Below are 18,769 nucleotides of genomic sequence, written 5' to 3'. Positions count from 1 at the left end.
TACAACTATACTATATTCCGCGGCCTACTACACAGTATATACCTACTATACTATATTCCGCGGCCTACTACACAATAAATATCTGCTATACAACTATACTATATTCCGCGGCCTACTACACAATAAATATCTGCTATACAACTATACTATATTCCGCGGCCTACTACACAATAAATATCTGCTATACAACTATACTATATTCCGCGGCCTACTACACAATAAATATCTGCTATACAACTATACTATATTCCGCGGCCTACTACACAATAAATATCTGCTATACAACTATACTATATTCCGCGGCCTACTACACAATAAATATCTGCTATACAACTATACTATATTCCGCGGCCTACTACACAATAAATATCTGCTATACAACTATACTATATATTCCGCGGCCTACTACACAGTATATACCTGCTATACAACTATACTATATTCCGCGGCCTACTACACAATAAATATCTGCTATACAACTATACTATATTCCGCGGCCTACTACACAATAAATATCTGCTATACAACTATACTATATTCCGCGGCCTACTACACAATAAATATCTGCTATACAACTATACTATATTCCGCGGCCTACTACACAATAAATATCTGCTATACAACTATACTATATTCCGCGGCCTACTACACAATAAATATCTGCTATACAACTACTATATTCCGCGGCCTACTACACAATAAATACTATACAACTTACTATATTCCGCGGCCTACTACACAATAAATACTGCTATACAACTATACTATATTCCGCGGCCTACTACACAATAAATATCTGCTATACAACTATACATATATTCCGCGGCCTACTACACAATAAATATCTGCTATACAACTATACTATATTCCGCGGCCTACTACACAGTATATACCTGCTATACAACTATACTATATTCCGCGGCCTACTACACAATAAATATCTGCTATACAACTATACTATATTCCGCGGCCTACTACACAATAAATATCTGCTATACAACTATACTATATTCCGCGGCCTACTACACAATAAATATCTGCTATACAACTATACTATATTTCCGCGGCCTACTACACAATAAATACCTGCTATACAACTATACTACTATATTCCGCGGCCTACTACACAATAAATATCTGCTATACAACTATACTATATTCCGCGGCCTACTACACAATAAATATCTGCTATACAACTATACTATATATTCCGCGGCCTACTACTACACAATAAATATCTGCTATACAACTATACTATATTCCGCGGCCTACTACACAATAAATATCTGCTATACAACTATACTATATTCCGCGGCCTACTACACAATAAATATCTGCTATACAACTATACTATATTCCGCGGCCTACTACACAATAAATATCTGCTATACAACTATACTATATTCCGCGGCCTACTACACAGTATATACCTGCTATACAACTATACTATATTCCGCGGCCTACTACACAATAAATACCTGCTATACAACTATACTATATTCCGCGGCCTACTACACAATAAATACCTGCTATACAACTATACTATATTCCGCGGCCTACTACACAATAAATATCTGCTATACAACTATACTATATTCCGCGGCCTACTACACAATAAATATCTGCTATACAACTATACTATATTCCGCGGCCTACTACACAGTATATACCTGCTATACAACTATACTATATTCCGCGGCCTACTACACAATAAATATCTGCTATACAACTATACTATATTCCGCGGCCTACTACACAATAAATATCTGCTATACAACTATACTATATTCCGCGGCCTACTACACAATAAATATCTGCTATACAACTATACTATATTCCGCGGCCTACTACACAGTAAATACCTGCTATACAACTATACTATATTCCGCGGCCTACTACACAATAAATATCTGCTATACAACTATACTATATTCCGCGGCCTACTACACAATAAATATCTGCTATACAACTATACTATATTCCGCGGCCTACTACACAATCAATATCTACTATACAACTTTATCATATTACAAGGTTTTGTGCATGTAAATTGACTGTCATACAAGACACACATAGCCGAATATTTACATTGCCACTGCACAGTTACTACTAAACCCAATGTATGATAATTTCTAATATTTACATTACCACTCCACAGTACCTATAGATAGATAATCTTTATTTCCCCATATACATGAGATTACAAACACACAAAACAAAAACAAACAGAAAAAAATCGAAACAGTATGCAGTGCAGAAAATTACATAAAGTGAACTATTTCGTATTTGATATTTACAGTCAAGAGATGTTCATTTTATAGAAAGTTAAGATTACGCAGTGTTCATAATATTATTGTAGATAATTTCTTGCTTTGCCACTTATAATATTTGATGAATTTTCAAGTACATTTTTGGTATCAATTTTGCAATAATTGCAAAAATTTACATTACCACTACACAGTACCTACATGTTACTACTGAACCAAATGTATGATAATTTCCAGTATTCACATTGACACTTAGGCTCTTGCATACTAGGTTTACGTCAGTGTCCGGGAAACCTTTGTGCATGGAACTAATACTCTTGTACTGTCTCTCTATGAAGTTTATTAAAATATTTCTTAACATTGATCAATATAAAATATACTCTAATTGAAATATTTCAAACGGATTGAAGTGTTATATATCTCGTTTATCTATAAGACTATTTCATCTAATGTTATTTTCTGTCGGTTGTCCATTGAAACATACTGAAAGCGGTTGGAATCCGTTATTTCCTGCCAAATTACATTTTTCTCTATACAAATTTATTTTCATACTTTATTTTGTAATTAACAACTTTGTTATAACGGCAGTGACTAATTACATATAAATATAAACATTGGTTGTCATATTTTGTTTACATTCACTGGTATTTAACATACAATATACATTGGGTTTTCTAGCATATCTATCATTGTGCGTTAATGATATGCTAGAACACCCAATGGTCCATATGTGTTCTTGATTTATACAACTATAATTCAATTTTGCTTGTTACGAGCATTTTCATTGGCTTAAAAATTTACTTAATCAGCCCATAAAGGAAAAAATGGCGTCGCCGTTTGTAACGTTGCTTCTAATTGGCTGAGATGTCGGCGTTATGATTTCATAGAAAAAAGAGTCCCAAAATGAATTTTGAGTATTGAAGAGATTTTCTTTAGTTAATTGAATTATAAGGATTAATTTGAATAATTTTTTATGTTATTGAGATATACACAAAAATCTGAGTGTACTCTCATCAATTCGCTGTTTATTTAGAGTACACTCAGATTTCCATAACATAAAAAAATATTTTCAAGCTATTCCTTAAATAACTGACAAAACGTGCTCATGTGTTTAAAGAACTATGTATGGTCTGCACCCTTTTTGGCCCCCAAATCTTGTCAAATTTTCAAAACTGTTATTTAGTATTTAAATTGTTGTATTTGACGTACATTCTTTAAACTTAAAATGAAGACTTAATTGTTTTGAGAAAAATTGTTTAACTGCTGTATTTGGAGCAAAACATGCAGAATTGGGGAAATGCTCTTAAACATTTTTTTTTCTTAAAAACATTATTCCCGCTATGTTCAGATGACATTACAACATTAAATATGTACATTGGTATCAATTGGTACGTTCCCTTGGGTGGTCGTTATAGACAGGTTTCCCAATGCCCCTTGGGTGGTCGTTATAGACAGGTTCCCAATGTCCCCATGAGTGGTCGTTATAGACAGGTTTCCCACTGTTCCTTGTGTGGTCTTTATAGACATGTTTCCCCATGTCCCCTTGGGTGGTCGTTATAGACAGGTTTCCCAAGGCCCCTTGGGTGGTCATTTTAGACAGGTTCCCAATGTCCCCATGAGCGGTCGTTATAGACAGGTTTCCCACTGTCTCCTTGTGTGGTCTTTATAGACAGGTTTCCCCATGTCTCCTTGGGTGGTCGTTATAGACAGGTTTCACATGTCCCTTGGGTGGTCATTTTAGACAGGTTTCCCCATGTTCCCTTGGGTGGTCGTTATAGACAGGTTTCCCAATGTTCCTTAAGTGGTCATTATAGACATGTTTCCCCATGTCCCCTTGGGTGGTCGTTATAGACAGGTTTCCCAATGTTCCCTTGGGTGGTCGTTATAGACAGGTTTCCCAATGTTCCTTGGGTGGTCATTATAGACATGTTTCCCCATGTCTCCTTGGGTGGTCGTTATAGACAGGTTTCCCAATGCCCCTTGGGTGGTCATTTTAGACAGGTTTCCCTATGTTCCCTTGGGAGGTCGTTATAGACAGGTTTCCCAATGTTCCTTAAGTGGTCATTATAGACAGGTTTTCCAACGTGCCCTTGAATGGTCGTTATAGACAGGTTTCCCACTGTTCCTTGTGAGGTCTTTATAGACAGGTTTCCCCATGTCTCCTTGGATAGTCGTTATAGACAAATTTCCCAATGCCCCTTGGGTGGTCATTTTAGACAGGTTTCCCCATATCCCCATGAGCGGTTGTTATAGACAGGTTTCCCACTGTTCCTTGTGTGGTCTTTATAGACAGGTTTCCCCATGTCCCTTGGGTGGTCATTATAGACAGGTTCCCCATGTCTACTTGAGTGGTCGGTAGAGAAAAGTCTCCCTATGTCCCTTAGGTGGCCATAAGACTGGTTTCCCCGTGTCCCTTGGGTGGTTATTATACACAGGTTTCCCGTTTTCCTTGGGTGTTCGATATAAACAGGTTTCCAATGCCCCTTGGATGGTCGTAATGGATAGGTTTTAGTTCTTAGTGACGGGTTCCTTTTGCCTTTTGGGTGGTCGTTATATATATACAGGTTTCCCAAATGTCTCTTGGGTGGTCGTTATGGACAGGTTTCACATGGCTCTTGGGTGGTCATTATAGACAGGTTCCCCATGTCCCTTGTGTGGTCGTTATGGACAGGTTTCACATGGCCCTTTGATGGTCATTATAGACAGGTTTCCAATGTCCCTTGGGTGATTGTTATAGACAGGTTTCACATGGCCCTTGGGTGGTCGTTATAGACAGGTTTAACATGCCTCTTGGGTGGTCGTTATAGACAGGTTCCCCATGTCCCTTGTGTGGTCGTTATGGACAGGTTTCACATGTCCACTGGGTGGTCATTATAGACAGGTTTCCAATGTCCCTAAGGTTGTCGTTATAGACAGGTTTCACATGTCCCTTTGGGTGGTCATTTTAGACAGGTTTCCAATGTCCCTAAGGTGGTCATTATAGACAGATGTCCCTTTGGTGGTCATTATAGACAGATGTCCCTTTGGTGGTCATTATAGACAGGTTTCCAATGTCCCTAAGGTGGTCATTATAGACAGGTTTCCAATGTCCCTTAGGTGGTCGTCATAGACAGGTTTATCTCTGTTCCTTGGATGGTCATTATAGACAGGTTTCCAATGTCCCTGGATGGTCATTATAGACAGGTTTCAAATGTCCCTTAGGTGGTCGTCATAGACAGGTTTATCTCTGTTCCTTGAATGGTCATTATAGACAGGTTTCCAATGTCCCTTAGGTGGTCGTCATAGACAGGTTTATCTCTGTTCCTTGGATGGTCATTATAGACAGGTTTCCAATGTCCCTGGATGGTCATTATAGACAGGTTTCCAATGTGCCTTAGGTGGTCGTCATAGACAGGTTTCCCTCTGTTCCTTGTGTGGTCGTTATATACAATGATGGTAGGCTACTGTAATCCACCGTTATTTTGCGTCTACAATATTTCGCATATTAACTTTGTTATTTTCAATTGCACTATTTTTAATTTTCTTTTGTACTCAATGTTATAATTAAATTCTGTGTATGCTAATTGTAAATATGTCATTTAAAGGATATTTGTTTTTTCACATAATCAGCCTGATAACCAGAGATTTGGCCCATGTAACATGTTTTTGGATAATATTTATAACCTGGAACGACTTTCATTGGCCAGAAATTCATTGTGACGTCATGACTTGACGTTGGTAAACAATGATGTGACATCATGATTCAATGACATCGTGACAAAATGGCGGCCTCTGCTGGATTTTTACAACACATTTCGACGTTGAGATTCTTCGAAATGTAGGTTGTTTTAGTAATGTGATGAAAATATTTGTGTTCATTTCATATGACTTGTTTGATGAAACTTCCTATGAAATGCAATGAACATTTAATATCCTATCTATATTGTTCTTTCTGTATTGTTTCATAATTTATGTTAATTATAAACATTTTCATTATACTTGTACAACAATCGTTGTAAATGACAGTTCCTAATTAAATGCTGTGTAATCAAATATGATGTTATTTGTTATCTATTTCGTATTTGTATATTACAGAGTTATCTGCCCTTGCGGGGAGGTATTGCTTGTGATGTCTCGTGCTTGCGAGTATAATTACAAAACATCATACTTTTCAGAGAAAATGACATGAATTTCGCTCACAAAATAATGACGTCATTATGGATACCTACCCACAAGGGAGATAACTCTGTGATATGCAAAGACGGAATATTTAGATTTAGAAAATAAATATTTCAAAATAACCATTATCGAAAATTTAGAAGGATAAACTGCTTTTCCTCCTGTCTGGAAAACAGTCTGTGTTATATCCCTGGAAAATATCATAGCAAACCTGAGGGCAACAGATAATTTTAATCATTTGGTGTACATCAAATGAATCAAATAAATGCTACTGTGTGGCATTTGGTGACGCTTTCTCAGTATTCTTCAAAGAAAGTCTCCGTGATTGGTCAATGTCTTCTCTCCTGAACTGCCTTCAGTTTTACTATGAAATTGTCCAAGGGTGGATATGACGTCAGTGATAGTAACCCCTTGAATATTGAGGATAGATCAATGTAATTTCAACCAATCCGATTAATTTAAATTTGGTTTTATTAATTAAATGTCCTATTAACAGTCAGGGTCATTTAAGGACGTGCCAGGTTTGTAAGTGGAGGAAAGCCTGAGTACCATGAGAAAAACCACCAACCACCAATAATTATTAACCACCGACCAGCTGTCAATACATCACATCTGCGTCATATAGGATTCGAACTCGTAACCTAGAGATGGAGGGCTAAAAGTAATACGTCGAGACATCTGAACCACTCGGCATCATCAATTTAAAAGTTTTACTTCGGGTATTTAGTAAATCCTAAAAGTAAAAAAATGCTCTTACTATTCCTCATTACACTCAATGTCTTTTATGCTATCATTATCAATATTATGCTACCATGAGTATTCAAAAATAGAATTCATAGCATAAAAATAATGAAGAAGAAATATCTGTGAATCCTTTAATCAATTCATACATAAAATATAAATTTCAATACAAATCAGAGTACAAAATTTAAAGTATATATGCGATGAAAAGTTCCGGGACGTCAATGAGGAAGGTGAAGCCGTTGATTTTCCAGTCACCATGAGGCTCGTCGTAAGTATACCTCCGTGAACATCTGTAACAAGATTATAAAAAATTAAAACAAAGAATATTTCATTTCATTCTCAATTTACCTAGGAAATTTTTGTACAAAACATCATATTGCACATCGGTGCTAGTAGAATACCGTCCGCAGCCAATTATTTTTGTGAGTAAAAATTCTCATGATTTGGAGAAAAAACAAGAAAAATTAAATTTAAACGATTTTAAAATTTTGTGATTTGAATGTAAGTGGTTCTAATGTTCCTGCACTTTAACTAGCCTGTCCAATCACATTCCTAACCAAATTACCCCTGAAGAATATTTGGTCTCTTCTGGTTCAAGATATAGAACAGCCCATCATGAAATTTCAGGGGAGAACAGCTTTATGATTCTGGTTGTTAATAGGGTCTACCAAAGAATGATCTACATATATGTCTGACAATAGAAAGAGGGATCTTTTCCCTGCTTTTCAAACTTCAACAATAAACTACATATGAAATATAAGAAAGACCTTCAGTACTTTCTGAGAAATAGCGGTAACAAACTTGAATCATCAAAATCCAAGATGGTGGCCTGTCGGCCATCTTGTAGACTGAACCATCTCGAAATGAAATATGCAGAACTGGGGCTCATGTGAAGTCTACATATGAAATTTGAGAAATGACCTCTTCAGAACTTTCTGAGAAATAGCAGTACCAAGAATTGTTTTGATGGATGGACGGACGGACCACGGACAAATGGCGATTTGAATAGCCTAGCATCTGATGATGGTGGGTAAAAAATTGAGAACGATAAAAAAAATTAAGAATTTACTTGTACATGAAGTGGATATCAAGGTCCATGGGAATTACAATCCAGCCCGCTTATTACAAATTCTCCTGGAACCCTTCAAATCCTTTTGAATTATGCGGGATTCATAGTAACTGGGTTAACATTTGTATACCAAACACAGAAATGAAACAAAGTAAGACTTTGGACAGGGAGATACTATTGTTTTATTATGATAGGGACATACTATTGTTTTATTGAAAATTGTTCATCAATGAATGTGGATTATCTACTGTATGTGTATAATTAGACTTCATTGTGTTGCCAAGCGACAGTCATTGATTATCAACACTTGCCTAGGTCACAATTTGACAACTCTAAATGGGTAATAAATAAAAGGATATTGGATGTGATTTGCAGGGGTATTAATTTTAAAATCAGGTTTTTTACTATCAGAGTTTGTATTAGGTGGGTTGGACTGTACTAGGTATTTTTAATTACAGAAGAATTCGAAATATATATGTACCTTTGTTCAGAAGTTGTTCAGATAACTACTGCCGGGTAAACTTGTGCTTTATCCCTCATTACCACATATAGGAAACAATTCGTACCCGGCCGAAAGGTATAGTAGGCTGGGTACGTATATTTGTTCTAAATATCAGTCATACTCATGGACGAACTATCACCAATACCTCTTCTTCCATGAAGTAATCAAGTTCGTCAAAGTTCCCACTGCCAGCAGATTCTAGAATAGGTTCCACAGCCTGAATAGAAAATAATAATGAAAGAGCAAATAAATCAAGGAAGCTGTTTTCACAGAGTTTAAAATAGCACAACCGTCAAATGAAAGGCTTTCAGTCATACTTGTTTAGTAATTTATACCATTTTTTTGTTTTTGTTTCTGAGAGTAAAAGAATCAAACACATATGGTGATAACTTACCATGTCAGCTCCCTCCATAAACTGACCAGCAGAGAAACTCTTTTCCATTTTACCTAAATGATATGATGGATAAACATGTAAATTCCTATTTCTCTTTATCTCGAACACTGGCATTTGAGTGAATGACGTCACGAGTTTTGAAGCGTTCCCAATGTCAAACATTCGTCCGCGAATCGTCTCTCCATACATTCCTGATTGCAGTTGTCTTTTCATGTCACCAGGAGAGGGCTTTCCACTTTGCCTTTTCGTGGATGTAGAAAATCTGTTGGTTAATAAGTAAAAATTTTGAATACAAATAGTTTTCAGGACGGATTCAAATTTCGGACAGTAATTAGAAAATACTTAAAAACTCATGAAATAGTCCAGATATTTAATAAAATGTCATTGTAACTGACCTATGTTTTACTTTCAAATTGGAAATTAACAAGATTGAAGAACAGATATGTGAGCATTATATTTTGTATGGTAAGTTTGAATGTGAATATGTGACTGCGACCTTTCCTGCGGTTGAATATACAAAAATGAACTGGTCAAATGACACAATATGGAACTCCATGTCAAACATGTCTTATTCAGTGTGTTCAGTAAACTTTTTTATTGTATTTTGAGTAAAAAATAAACAATACAGTGGGAATTAACAATCACTATACTTATATATAAAGTTTGGTGTCCGAAATTTGAACACCCATTACTAATATGAAAATTTCCTTATTTGAACAGTCCAAAATAATCGATAAATACTTAAATATTGTTCGATTTTCGTAACATTTGTAAAGTTCTGAATGGATTTTAGTAATTCAGAGCTTTCCTTAGTTATAAAATTAATAAAAAAAAGTAGAAGTAGTAACTAGGGTAACCAGTTATATCCTAGAAACAAAAGTGCAAGTAGACAAGGGAACATGTTTATCAGCTAAAGCCTTTAGGGTACTTACACATTGAGCCCAACATCTGGGTTTATATGATGAAAGTTACAAAAGATATATATTATATTAACTAAACAAACTCAACAAACTTTTTATTTCAATACATATACATTTGCTCACATGAAATTCATGATTATGTAACAATATACATGTTTTATAAAAAAAATCATACTTATTTTAATTGGTTTTTAATTGCTGTCCGAAATTTGAACACCCCTATGTCCGAATTATGAACAGCCCTCTCTGAATTTCGAACAGCTATACATTGCTGATTACTTTGGCCTGGTATAACACAAATTTAATATCTATGTCGAGTTTCAAGTGACAAATGCAAGAAAAGAAAATTCTCTTTCTGCTCATACCTCAGTTGTGGGGGTATGTGGATAGATTTCAAGCATACAAATGTTTTACTATTAAGGTGTCCGAAATTTGACTACTTTCCCCTAGAACGGATAATCATACCCTGCCTCCACTTCGGTTCCACTCCGGTTCTGACGACGACCATCTGTCAGAAATCTTCCGTCCGTCGTTCAGAGCTACGTCATCGCAGCTAACTTTCCCCTAGTTCTACGGTTTCGTAATGTGGATAAGCATCTTCGCTGTGCGTTTCTAGACAACTGTCGTGATAAAGAGCTGCCATATATCTTGAAAAACCTGCAGGTCGTTGTTGTTAAAACATTCCCATGTCGAGACATAGCTGTCACCTGCTCTTATCGGCGTTGACATTAAATACAAGATACGTTTGTGTCTCCTCTAACTCAGGCGAGCTGACATTATTTACGGAAACGGGAAGTTGACAATAATCATAAAAACGGACTAAATATTATCCGGAATGTTGCAATGAACAGCGTCAATTCAAAATACGCAATTTAATAAAAACAAAAATGTTTTAATAATTTGAGAAAAATGGAAACGAAATTCGAAATGTTCAACATAATCATTGCGAATTTGATGCTAACTAGTCGGAAATATTAATATAAGGAGAGAGTTATCTGCCCCTAGCTTTGACTTTTGTTTATTTCCGGTTGGCTGATGAAGAGAAAATTTGCAGTGCCTGCGATCGGTGTCTAGGTCAAATGGTTTTGTGGACAAATAAGCAGGTAGTACGACGAAACATTTCCACATAAGTAGGACGCTTAATATTTATTTGTATTGATACATTTTTGACAGAGAGCATGGTAATATTGGAATTTTTTCATGTTTCACTGCCTACTGTAGGATGGAACTCGGGACCTCTTGGCTTTCTAGACCAGTTGACGCTCAATGCAAAGGATCAAGGCTTTATAAATGAGAAGGATTGTTAACAAATACTTGTCTCTAAGACTCTTATCGAGTCAAAAAAAAAAAAAAAAAAAAAAAACATTGGAAAGCTTAATAAATTCCACGATGTCTACTGGTAGTCTTGAAGCAACAGTAGTCGTGATTTGGGAAAAAACATTAATTGTTTGCATCTTATGAAACATATTATTTCCACACATATAAACAAAACAACACCGTCATGAAGTATTCGTCAGCAGCTCCAGAAATCTGGACGCACTGTACATGTAGAATTATGAATATGCACACAATCACGACTACTATTTGTCATGACTACTGGTTGGGTCCGGCAAGAAGTCATTGGTTTAAGGAAAGACGATTTAGAAAAAAAGTCTTAAATTGTCATTAAAAACAACATCTCATGAAATGACAGCTCGCTTCAGAAAGTAAGACGGTTAAGCCTGGCACCCGCTAGCTACATCAAAGTTTGTGCTGGCGGATATCAAAGGAAAATCAGTCGTCCAACATCACAGTCGATACACAAACACAAAAGTGCTTGCGCTGTATTCGTCCACAACACTGAGTGATAAATTCTTGAAAGGAAATAGGAGCCAATATACTGTATTATCATCCAAACTTGTAGTAATATTGAATAAATGCAATACCGATAATAGAATTAATATCGATAACAAATTGATAATTTGATATGGTTCTATCATGCAGTGATTGTATACCAAATGTACTTTCAGGGCAGTAAACAATGTGATTTTTTTTGACTCTCAAAAATCCAATTGAACACTCTTGTGTTTGAAGAGTAAAAGGAGCGGGTCAGTGTGGTTTATACATATATAGTGTTAAACAGGTGGGGGACACTCTCGTTTATACAGGATAGTCGGAAGTCCTGAATTTGAGTAACAGACCTGTATTTGAGGGATCATCTAGTTATGCAAATGCAGGATTCTGTGAAATAAAAGAGGATAAAGTTGTTTTAACATTTTTATCCGAAAACAGTGTCCCCAACCTGTTAAATACGGCCTATGTCACTCAGCTGACGGAGCATGCTTTCTTTGACTCAGTTGGTAGAGTTGTACTTTTTCACACTGTAGACTGGGATTCGATTGGGTTTGTACATGTTGTTTATTCTTTGTAAGATCCATCATTTTGTTTACCTTGAACCGGGCAGCTTAGCCACGTCTGTCTCCCAAACAGAAAACAACACTACCTATAGGACCTGCAGTCATTGATAGAAACGATATCAAATATAATTTATTATTAATGTTGATTCCATAACATCAAATGATCAACTGTCTGTTTTTTTATCAGAAAATATGTGCTTTCAAAGTCATTGTGTTTGAAATTGTTTGTGTTGAACAATGATAAGATAATGTTTTAAAGTATTACATTTGATTTCTACAACTTTTTGTTATAAATCGATATGTCAAAACAATTTACTATCAATATATATACATAAAGAAAATTTTTTCATTAATGATATTACTTAAAGTAATATATTTTTGGAGGGTGAAATTTTAAAATCAGAATCATATAATATTACATTTTCTGATTCACAAATTCACAAAAAAAATTCAATCTTCCAGAGTTCACTTTACAAAGACAGTATGAGGCCAAAAGACTAGAAGACGTAGCCAAGAGGAGACAGGAATGTGAGGCCATGATACGAACAGGAAGTAATAATTGGTAAAATAATGGCGGAATCTGAACATGGCTATCTACGGATGGAAGACCAGGAAAACCGTCCAATCTTTGTTGTTGGTGACGATACCGCCTTCAGTCAGCTTTATATGGTAAAACTTACTGCTTAAATTCTGTAATTCTTAGCAGATCTTAATGTTTCACTGTTAATTGGAGAAAAGAGCCAATACCGTCTTGTCTGTTGAAGTTCTGTAGGTTCCATGGTATACTTGACTTAAATACCTCTCACCTAGTTGGCCGGGTTAATGCTGGTACAGAGGTGAAAAAGTCAGGCCCTAGGGGTTACTTCATTTACTTGTCAGATCACATTGGTTTTCTACGAGAATGTCAGATCACCTGAGTTTTCTACAAGGACTTTTTGTCTTTGGTTCCCTCCGTCTTTAAGATCACTCCCGGGCTTAGATCAAGATCATCCAAAGTTATATATTGCAATCAGTGTGAAATATTTATTGTAAGTGAAGTTTTTTCTTTTTCTATAAAATACACAGAAAATGTTTATAATTACAAGTTTGTAACGTATATAGTCAGTCCTGAAAGTGGCCATTTTAAACAGGTGGTCGTTATACAGAGGTGGCTTCTAAGACAAGTTGAATACTGTAAAGCTTTACACTAAGGGGAGATGATTTATAAGGATCGTACAGCTGAGGAATTCTCATTGGAAAAATATTCTAGATTATCTCCCTTTAGTTTAAAGTTATGACTTCAATTCCACCATATATATCACATATTAATTATAACAGAAATCTTTGAGGTTTGATTACTTATAACCTGAGTATAAGGCCACCTGACTATAAAGACCAGTTTCCTCTGTCCCTTGGGAGGTCTTTATAGACAGGTTGTTTTGGAGTCTTTATAGACAGGTTTGCTGTACTTTTGCAAATGGAGGGGTACAACTCACTTTTCTGTGAGAACCCAAAACTTCAACGCCCTCGCCCCCTATATATTTTACTGACCCTCTATGCCTATAACTAATAATAACTAGACTATAATAGTATTCTCTGTTTTGTTTCTGTTCTTATAATACATTTTTATATTTTCATAACTTTAGGTATTTGTAACTTGAGGTATTTGTTGTCTTACCAAAAAAAGAAAAACCTACCTACTTATATACATACCACTTTCTCGTACCTCGGACAGTGAAATCTCACATGATACGTATATATATACCCCTAGATTTTTCTATCTTGTTCAATCTGTCTTACCTTTACGTGATTTTTGGCAAAATTTTACCCCATTTCATGTAATTAACCGTCCGCGCATGTGACGTCATACTCTCAAATCGATGACGTTATATGCTTCAGATAATCAATGTTATTTGAAATATGTGTATTCAGTCAACTACCATGCATTGTTTGGTTGTTGTTTTTAATTGTTAAACATTATGTATCGATTGATCATCGTTTTTCTTCAAACTATAGTTTTACGTGGAATGACTGTCTGGTATATAAAACAAACAATTTATTAGGGCTGGCCTAACTGTAATGTGTTTCTATGTTAACAGGAGAACCATGAGGACATCGCGGCCATCACCGTGGGTGTGTGTGCCAAGAAGTGTAACTCTAAACCCATGAGAGAGATCCTACAGCGTCTCGAGTTGTTTGAACACATTAAGACTTTGGTATTTGAGGAAGATGTTATTCTGAACCAGCCGATTGAGGACTGGCCTGTCGTTGACGTTCTCATCTCTTTCTTCTCCCAGGGATTTCCACTCGATAAGGCCATTGCGTATAAAAACCTACGAAAGCCGTACATTGTTAATGACTTGGAGGCCCAGAAAGTTTTATTAGACAGGTAAAATACACACAATTCATGAGTCCATACTATATATTAAAAATCTACAAAAAATTTATAAAACTGTATAAAAATGAAGCCAAAATTGTGTTTGTTACATTTTGTCTACAGATTTGTGATCGTGATATGTAATTATTTATACACTGAAGAAAATAATAGAGTTTGACAACATTAAGCATGATTTTGATACCGTTTTGGATCAAAAAGGGAACCCGGTTATATACCTCTACTGGGCAACATTAATTTGGCCATAGCACAGGCCCTTGGGACCTTTTGAATTTTCAAACGCATTTCACAAGATTGCGTTAATGTTGCTATATGTAACATTTAGTTTTAATAAAATTGGTATGCGGGTAAATTTCCATTGTTTGTGAATGAGTTCCTTTCAGGATGAATGAGTTAATCAGTCGATTTGTAGCAATAAATAGTTTTGTTTTTGTACAGGAGACTTGTTTATGAAAAGCTGGAAGCTGAAGGGATCATTCATCCTAGATATGCTATATTGGACAGGGAGGGAAATGGAACAGCCAAATGTAAGTTTTTTTTTTAAATAGTGAAATAACATATATCGTATTTTATTTACGTTTTTACGTTGGTCAGTGGTTTTTTCTCCGTTAACACTGGCCTTCCTCATCACTATATTACATTTATCACCTGTGGGTCTGTTAGCCCAAAAATCTTGTAAATATGATAAGATGGCTTTATAAATAGAAACCAATCATGAAATCCTTTCAAAATAAAAACTCTTCAGGATTGGAGGGGTAAGAGTGATCAAAGAAAATGGCTGTGCCCATGGAGACCTGTCGCAATAAATCATACAGGTCTATGACGTCAGACACAAGTACTGTATTGTGTTTCATAGTGATGATTTCTGATTAAATTTTCATAATTAATGAATATAGGCGAGAAAGGTAGAATATTTTATAACTTTCCTTTAAACCATGGTTAGGCATTCAGTTATGGATGTTGTTTTGTATAGGTTAATAAACTGATATTGCAGTTATGGACGTTGATTTGTACAGATCAATGCACTGATTTTACAGTTATGGACGTTGATTTGTACAGGTCAATACACTGATTTTACAGTTATGGATGTTGATTTGTACAGGTCAATACACTGATTTTACAGTTATGGATGTTGATTTGTACAGGTCAATACACTGATTTTACAGTTATGGACGTTGCAGTCAATACACTGATTTTACAGTTATGGATGTTGATTTGTACAGGTCAATACACTGATTTTACAGTTATGGTCAATACACTGATTTTACAGTTATGGATGTTGATTTGTACAGGTCAATACACTGATTTTACAGTTATGGATGTTGATTTGTACAGGTCAATACACTGATTTTACAGTTATGGATGTTGATTTGTACAGGTCAATACACTGATTTTACAGTTATGGACGTTGATTTGTACAGGTCAATACACTGATTTTACAGTTATGGATGTTGATTTGTACAGGTCAATACACTGATTTTACAGTTATGGATGTTGATTTGTACAGGTCAATACACTGATTTTACAGTTATGGATGTTGATTTGGACAGGTCAATACACTGATTTTACAGTTATGGATGTTGATTTGTACAGGTCAATACACTGATTTTACAGTTATGGACGTTGCTTTGTACAGGTCAATACACTGATGCCGAGGACTGTATTGAGGTTAATGGTGTGGTGTTTCACAAACCGTTTGTGGAGAAGCCAGTGTCGGCAGAAGATCACAATGTTTACATCTATTTCCCTGTGGCGGCTGGCGGAGGTAGTCAACGACTCTTCAGGAAGGTGAGGTGCAAATCTTAGACGGCAGAATTAAACATTTTCATCATAGAAGTGTAGACCTTTTGCTATGTTTTTTTTTAAGAGTTTTGGTTAATCTGCAAATTTAGCAAAATTAAAACCTTTGCAAGTATTATCAACTATACAGTATGTACATGTCACATTATTTTAATATTGACTTATTATTTGACCGGTATAGCCAGGTTTCTGAATTATTCAGGTTTTAATTAATATAAATCATTCTCAGAATAGACAGGAATCAGGATTAAACAAGGGTCGGTTTGGACAAGTTATACTTTGTCAACCAAACTGGACATCGTGAATTTGTAACAGTTGTCTCCCCTTTACACCATCCTTGATTTCCTGGTTGTAGGTCGGTCCTCGGAGTAGTGCCTACTACCAAGTCAACCGTGTCCGCCATACTGGCTCCTATATCTATGAAGACTTCATGCCTACAGATGGAACTGATGTCAAGGTTTGTATTTCAAGTCTGAAGATGTATTTGAAATGTTAGATCATTTGATCCATCTCTGTATGCCATCTATTGTCAAAAGAAATTAAAAACAATCAATATCTGTTTAAAACAACAGAATCATGAAAAAAAGTAATCACAAATATGTTAATTAATACTCAATATTCTTACTGGAGAGCTAGAAGTATCAATCATCTTTAATGTATTATTGAATTTTGCAAGCTACATGGAAACTGTTAATACAGTCAAAATTGCCTTAGCGACCTTCTGAATTCAGCGACCTTCTGTCTTAAACGACCTAAATTATTCCTCCCAGCGAAAATTACTATATAATCTGTCTGTATTAAACGACCGTCTGTCTTATGCGACAAGCGACCATACTTTTAGGATCCAACGACACTCGATGTTCTGTATTTAACGACCCAAATCACACATGCATTTGTCTTCTATTCATATATAAAGCCAAGCCAGTTAACTATCCTGTAGGGCTTCCAACCCAGCCCCATTAAGGCAAGACAAAAGAGCTATCCATATGGCTTGGTTATATACACAAGGTGTTCACTTTGACATAAATTAGCACTTATTCATGCATGAAGTCTCTCGGCTTCGGTACCGATGGCCGAAGCCGTCTGCATGTCTGAGCTGGATATTGCAAGGAAAATGTGCTATTTATTCACGATGTTTGTGATAAAAATCAAGAATAATCACTTCCAAAACCAACTAAAATAATGATGAACAATGATTTACTCACATAAGAACGACATGAATGTAGAAACATTGTACTGAAAATGTATCAGTGTAGCTAAGCATGATGGCAGCCATTTTGGGAGATAGTAACAGAGGAGTCGGAAATAGCTGATTTCCGGATTTTTTTAAAATTATTTTTTTTCACACTATTTTTTTCCCCATTTTTTTTTATCTATAAAACAAATGAATAAAATGATGAAAGAAAATACAAAAAAAAAAAAAATTAATTTTTTTTTTTTTTCTGCTTTTAAATACATTGTAATTTTGTAGCTAATTATGATATATATAAGTGGTAGGCCTAAACAAATATTTGTTTTAGAAATTTTTAATCTTATTCATGAATAAAAATAGAAAGATAAATAAAAAATAAATAGATAATTGAAAAATAAAAGTGCCTAAAATTAAATACATAATTAAAAGATGTATTAGATTATGTGATATATTATATATTTATGATTTCCTATTATTTTGACTGTTTTTAGTACAACAAAACTGTCAAAACATGTCCCACAATATACATTGATACATGTATTTAATTGTTTCGAAAGGGGTGATTCAATTAAGAGACCAACTGTCATATGTGACCTATTTTTCAATCTCCTTTGGAAGGTCTCTTAAAACAATTTTGACTGTACATGGGTTTCACGATCCCAAATTGACGTCGGTAAAAGTATGATTTATCGTCGATTAGTCCCACCTTCCAGTGATTGTGTTGTTACAAAAATCACGTCAATCAATGACTTTACATTCGCCAGGAGCTGGGACTAATCAACAGTAAGTTGTACATTATAAATACCCACGTTGTTTTGGGATCTCGAAACCAACTACCTCTGTATAAAGACCACCTGCTTAATAAGACCACTTTCCTAGTGTCCCAAATGGCCATGCATTTATAACACATTGTGACCTGTGTATAAAGACCACTTGTCTATAGAGACCACTTT

The 18,769-nt window shown here is 35.4% G+C and overlaps 2 protein-coding genes across 10 annotated transcripts in view; one reads left to right on the top strand and one right to left on the bottom strand.

Moving 5' to 3' along the window:
• The window catches only part of LOC138306447 (inositol hexakisphosphate and diphosphoinositol-pentakisphosphate kinase 2-like), a 52,111-nt gene extending 34,976 nt beyond the window's left edge, over window positions 1-17,135 (top strand). Inside the window, exons 1-6 of one of the 2 annotated variants that reach the window (XM_069246908.1) lie at window positions 11,043-11,157; window positions 12,913-13,119; window positions 14,529-14,818; window positions 15,263-15,351; window positions 16,461-16,612; window positions 16,980-17,135. In XM_069246908.1, the coding sequence (XP_069103009.1) occupies window positions 13,021-13,119; window positions 14,529-14,818; window positions 15,263-15,351; window positions 16,461-16,612; window positions 16,980-17,120 (771 nt within the window). In that variant the 5' untranslated portion in view covers window positions 11,043-11,157; window positions 12,913-13,020 and the 3' untranslated portion in view covers window positions 17,121-17,135. Of the gene's footprint in view, window positions 1-11,042; window positions 11,158-12,912; window positions 13,120-14,528; window positions 14,819-15,262; window positions 15,352-16,460; window positions 16,613-16,979 lie in introns of those variants that run through there. The other variant, XM_069246909.1, reaches the window with a different exon arrangement.
• The window catches only part of LOC138306450 (uncharacterized), a 158,887-nt gene that overhangs the window by 108,587 nt on the left and 31,531 nt on the right, over window positions 1-18,769 (bottom strand). Inside the window, exons 1-4 of one of the 8 annotated variants that reach the window (XR_011205861.1) lie at window positions 10,520-10,897; window positions 9,135-9,396; window positions 8,720-8,957; window positions 7,287-7,459 (exon numbers count right to left, since the gene is read on the bottom strand). The exons of 1 other annotated variant lie outside the window; for it this stretch is intronic. Coding sequence is in view for 2 of the 7 variants with exons in the window: in XM_069246911.1 (XP_069103012.1) it covers window positions 8,886-8,957; window positions 9,135-9,347 (285 nt within the window). In the remaining 5 variants the exon portion in view is untranslated. 6 more of the 8 variants (XR_011205863.1, XR_011205859.1, XM_069246911.1 and 3 more) reach the window with 6 other exon arrangements.

The sequence above is a fragment of the Argopecten irradians genome, chromosome 13, assembly GCF_041381155.1.
Source record: "Argopecten irradians isolate NY chromosome 13, Ai_NY, whole genome shotgun sequence".
In the NCBI taxonomy this organism is placed as follows: Eukaryota; Metazoa; Mollusca; class Bivalvia; order Pectinida; family Pectinidae; genus Argopecten; species Argopecten irradians.
The sequence above is the reverse complement of the archived record's forward strand: the minus strand, read 5'-3'. Positions and strand labels throughout refer to the sequence as shown.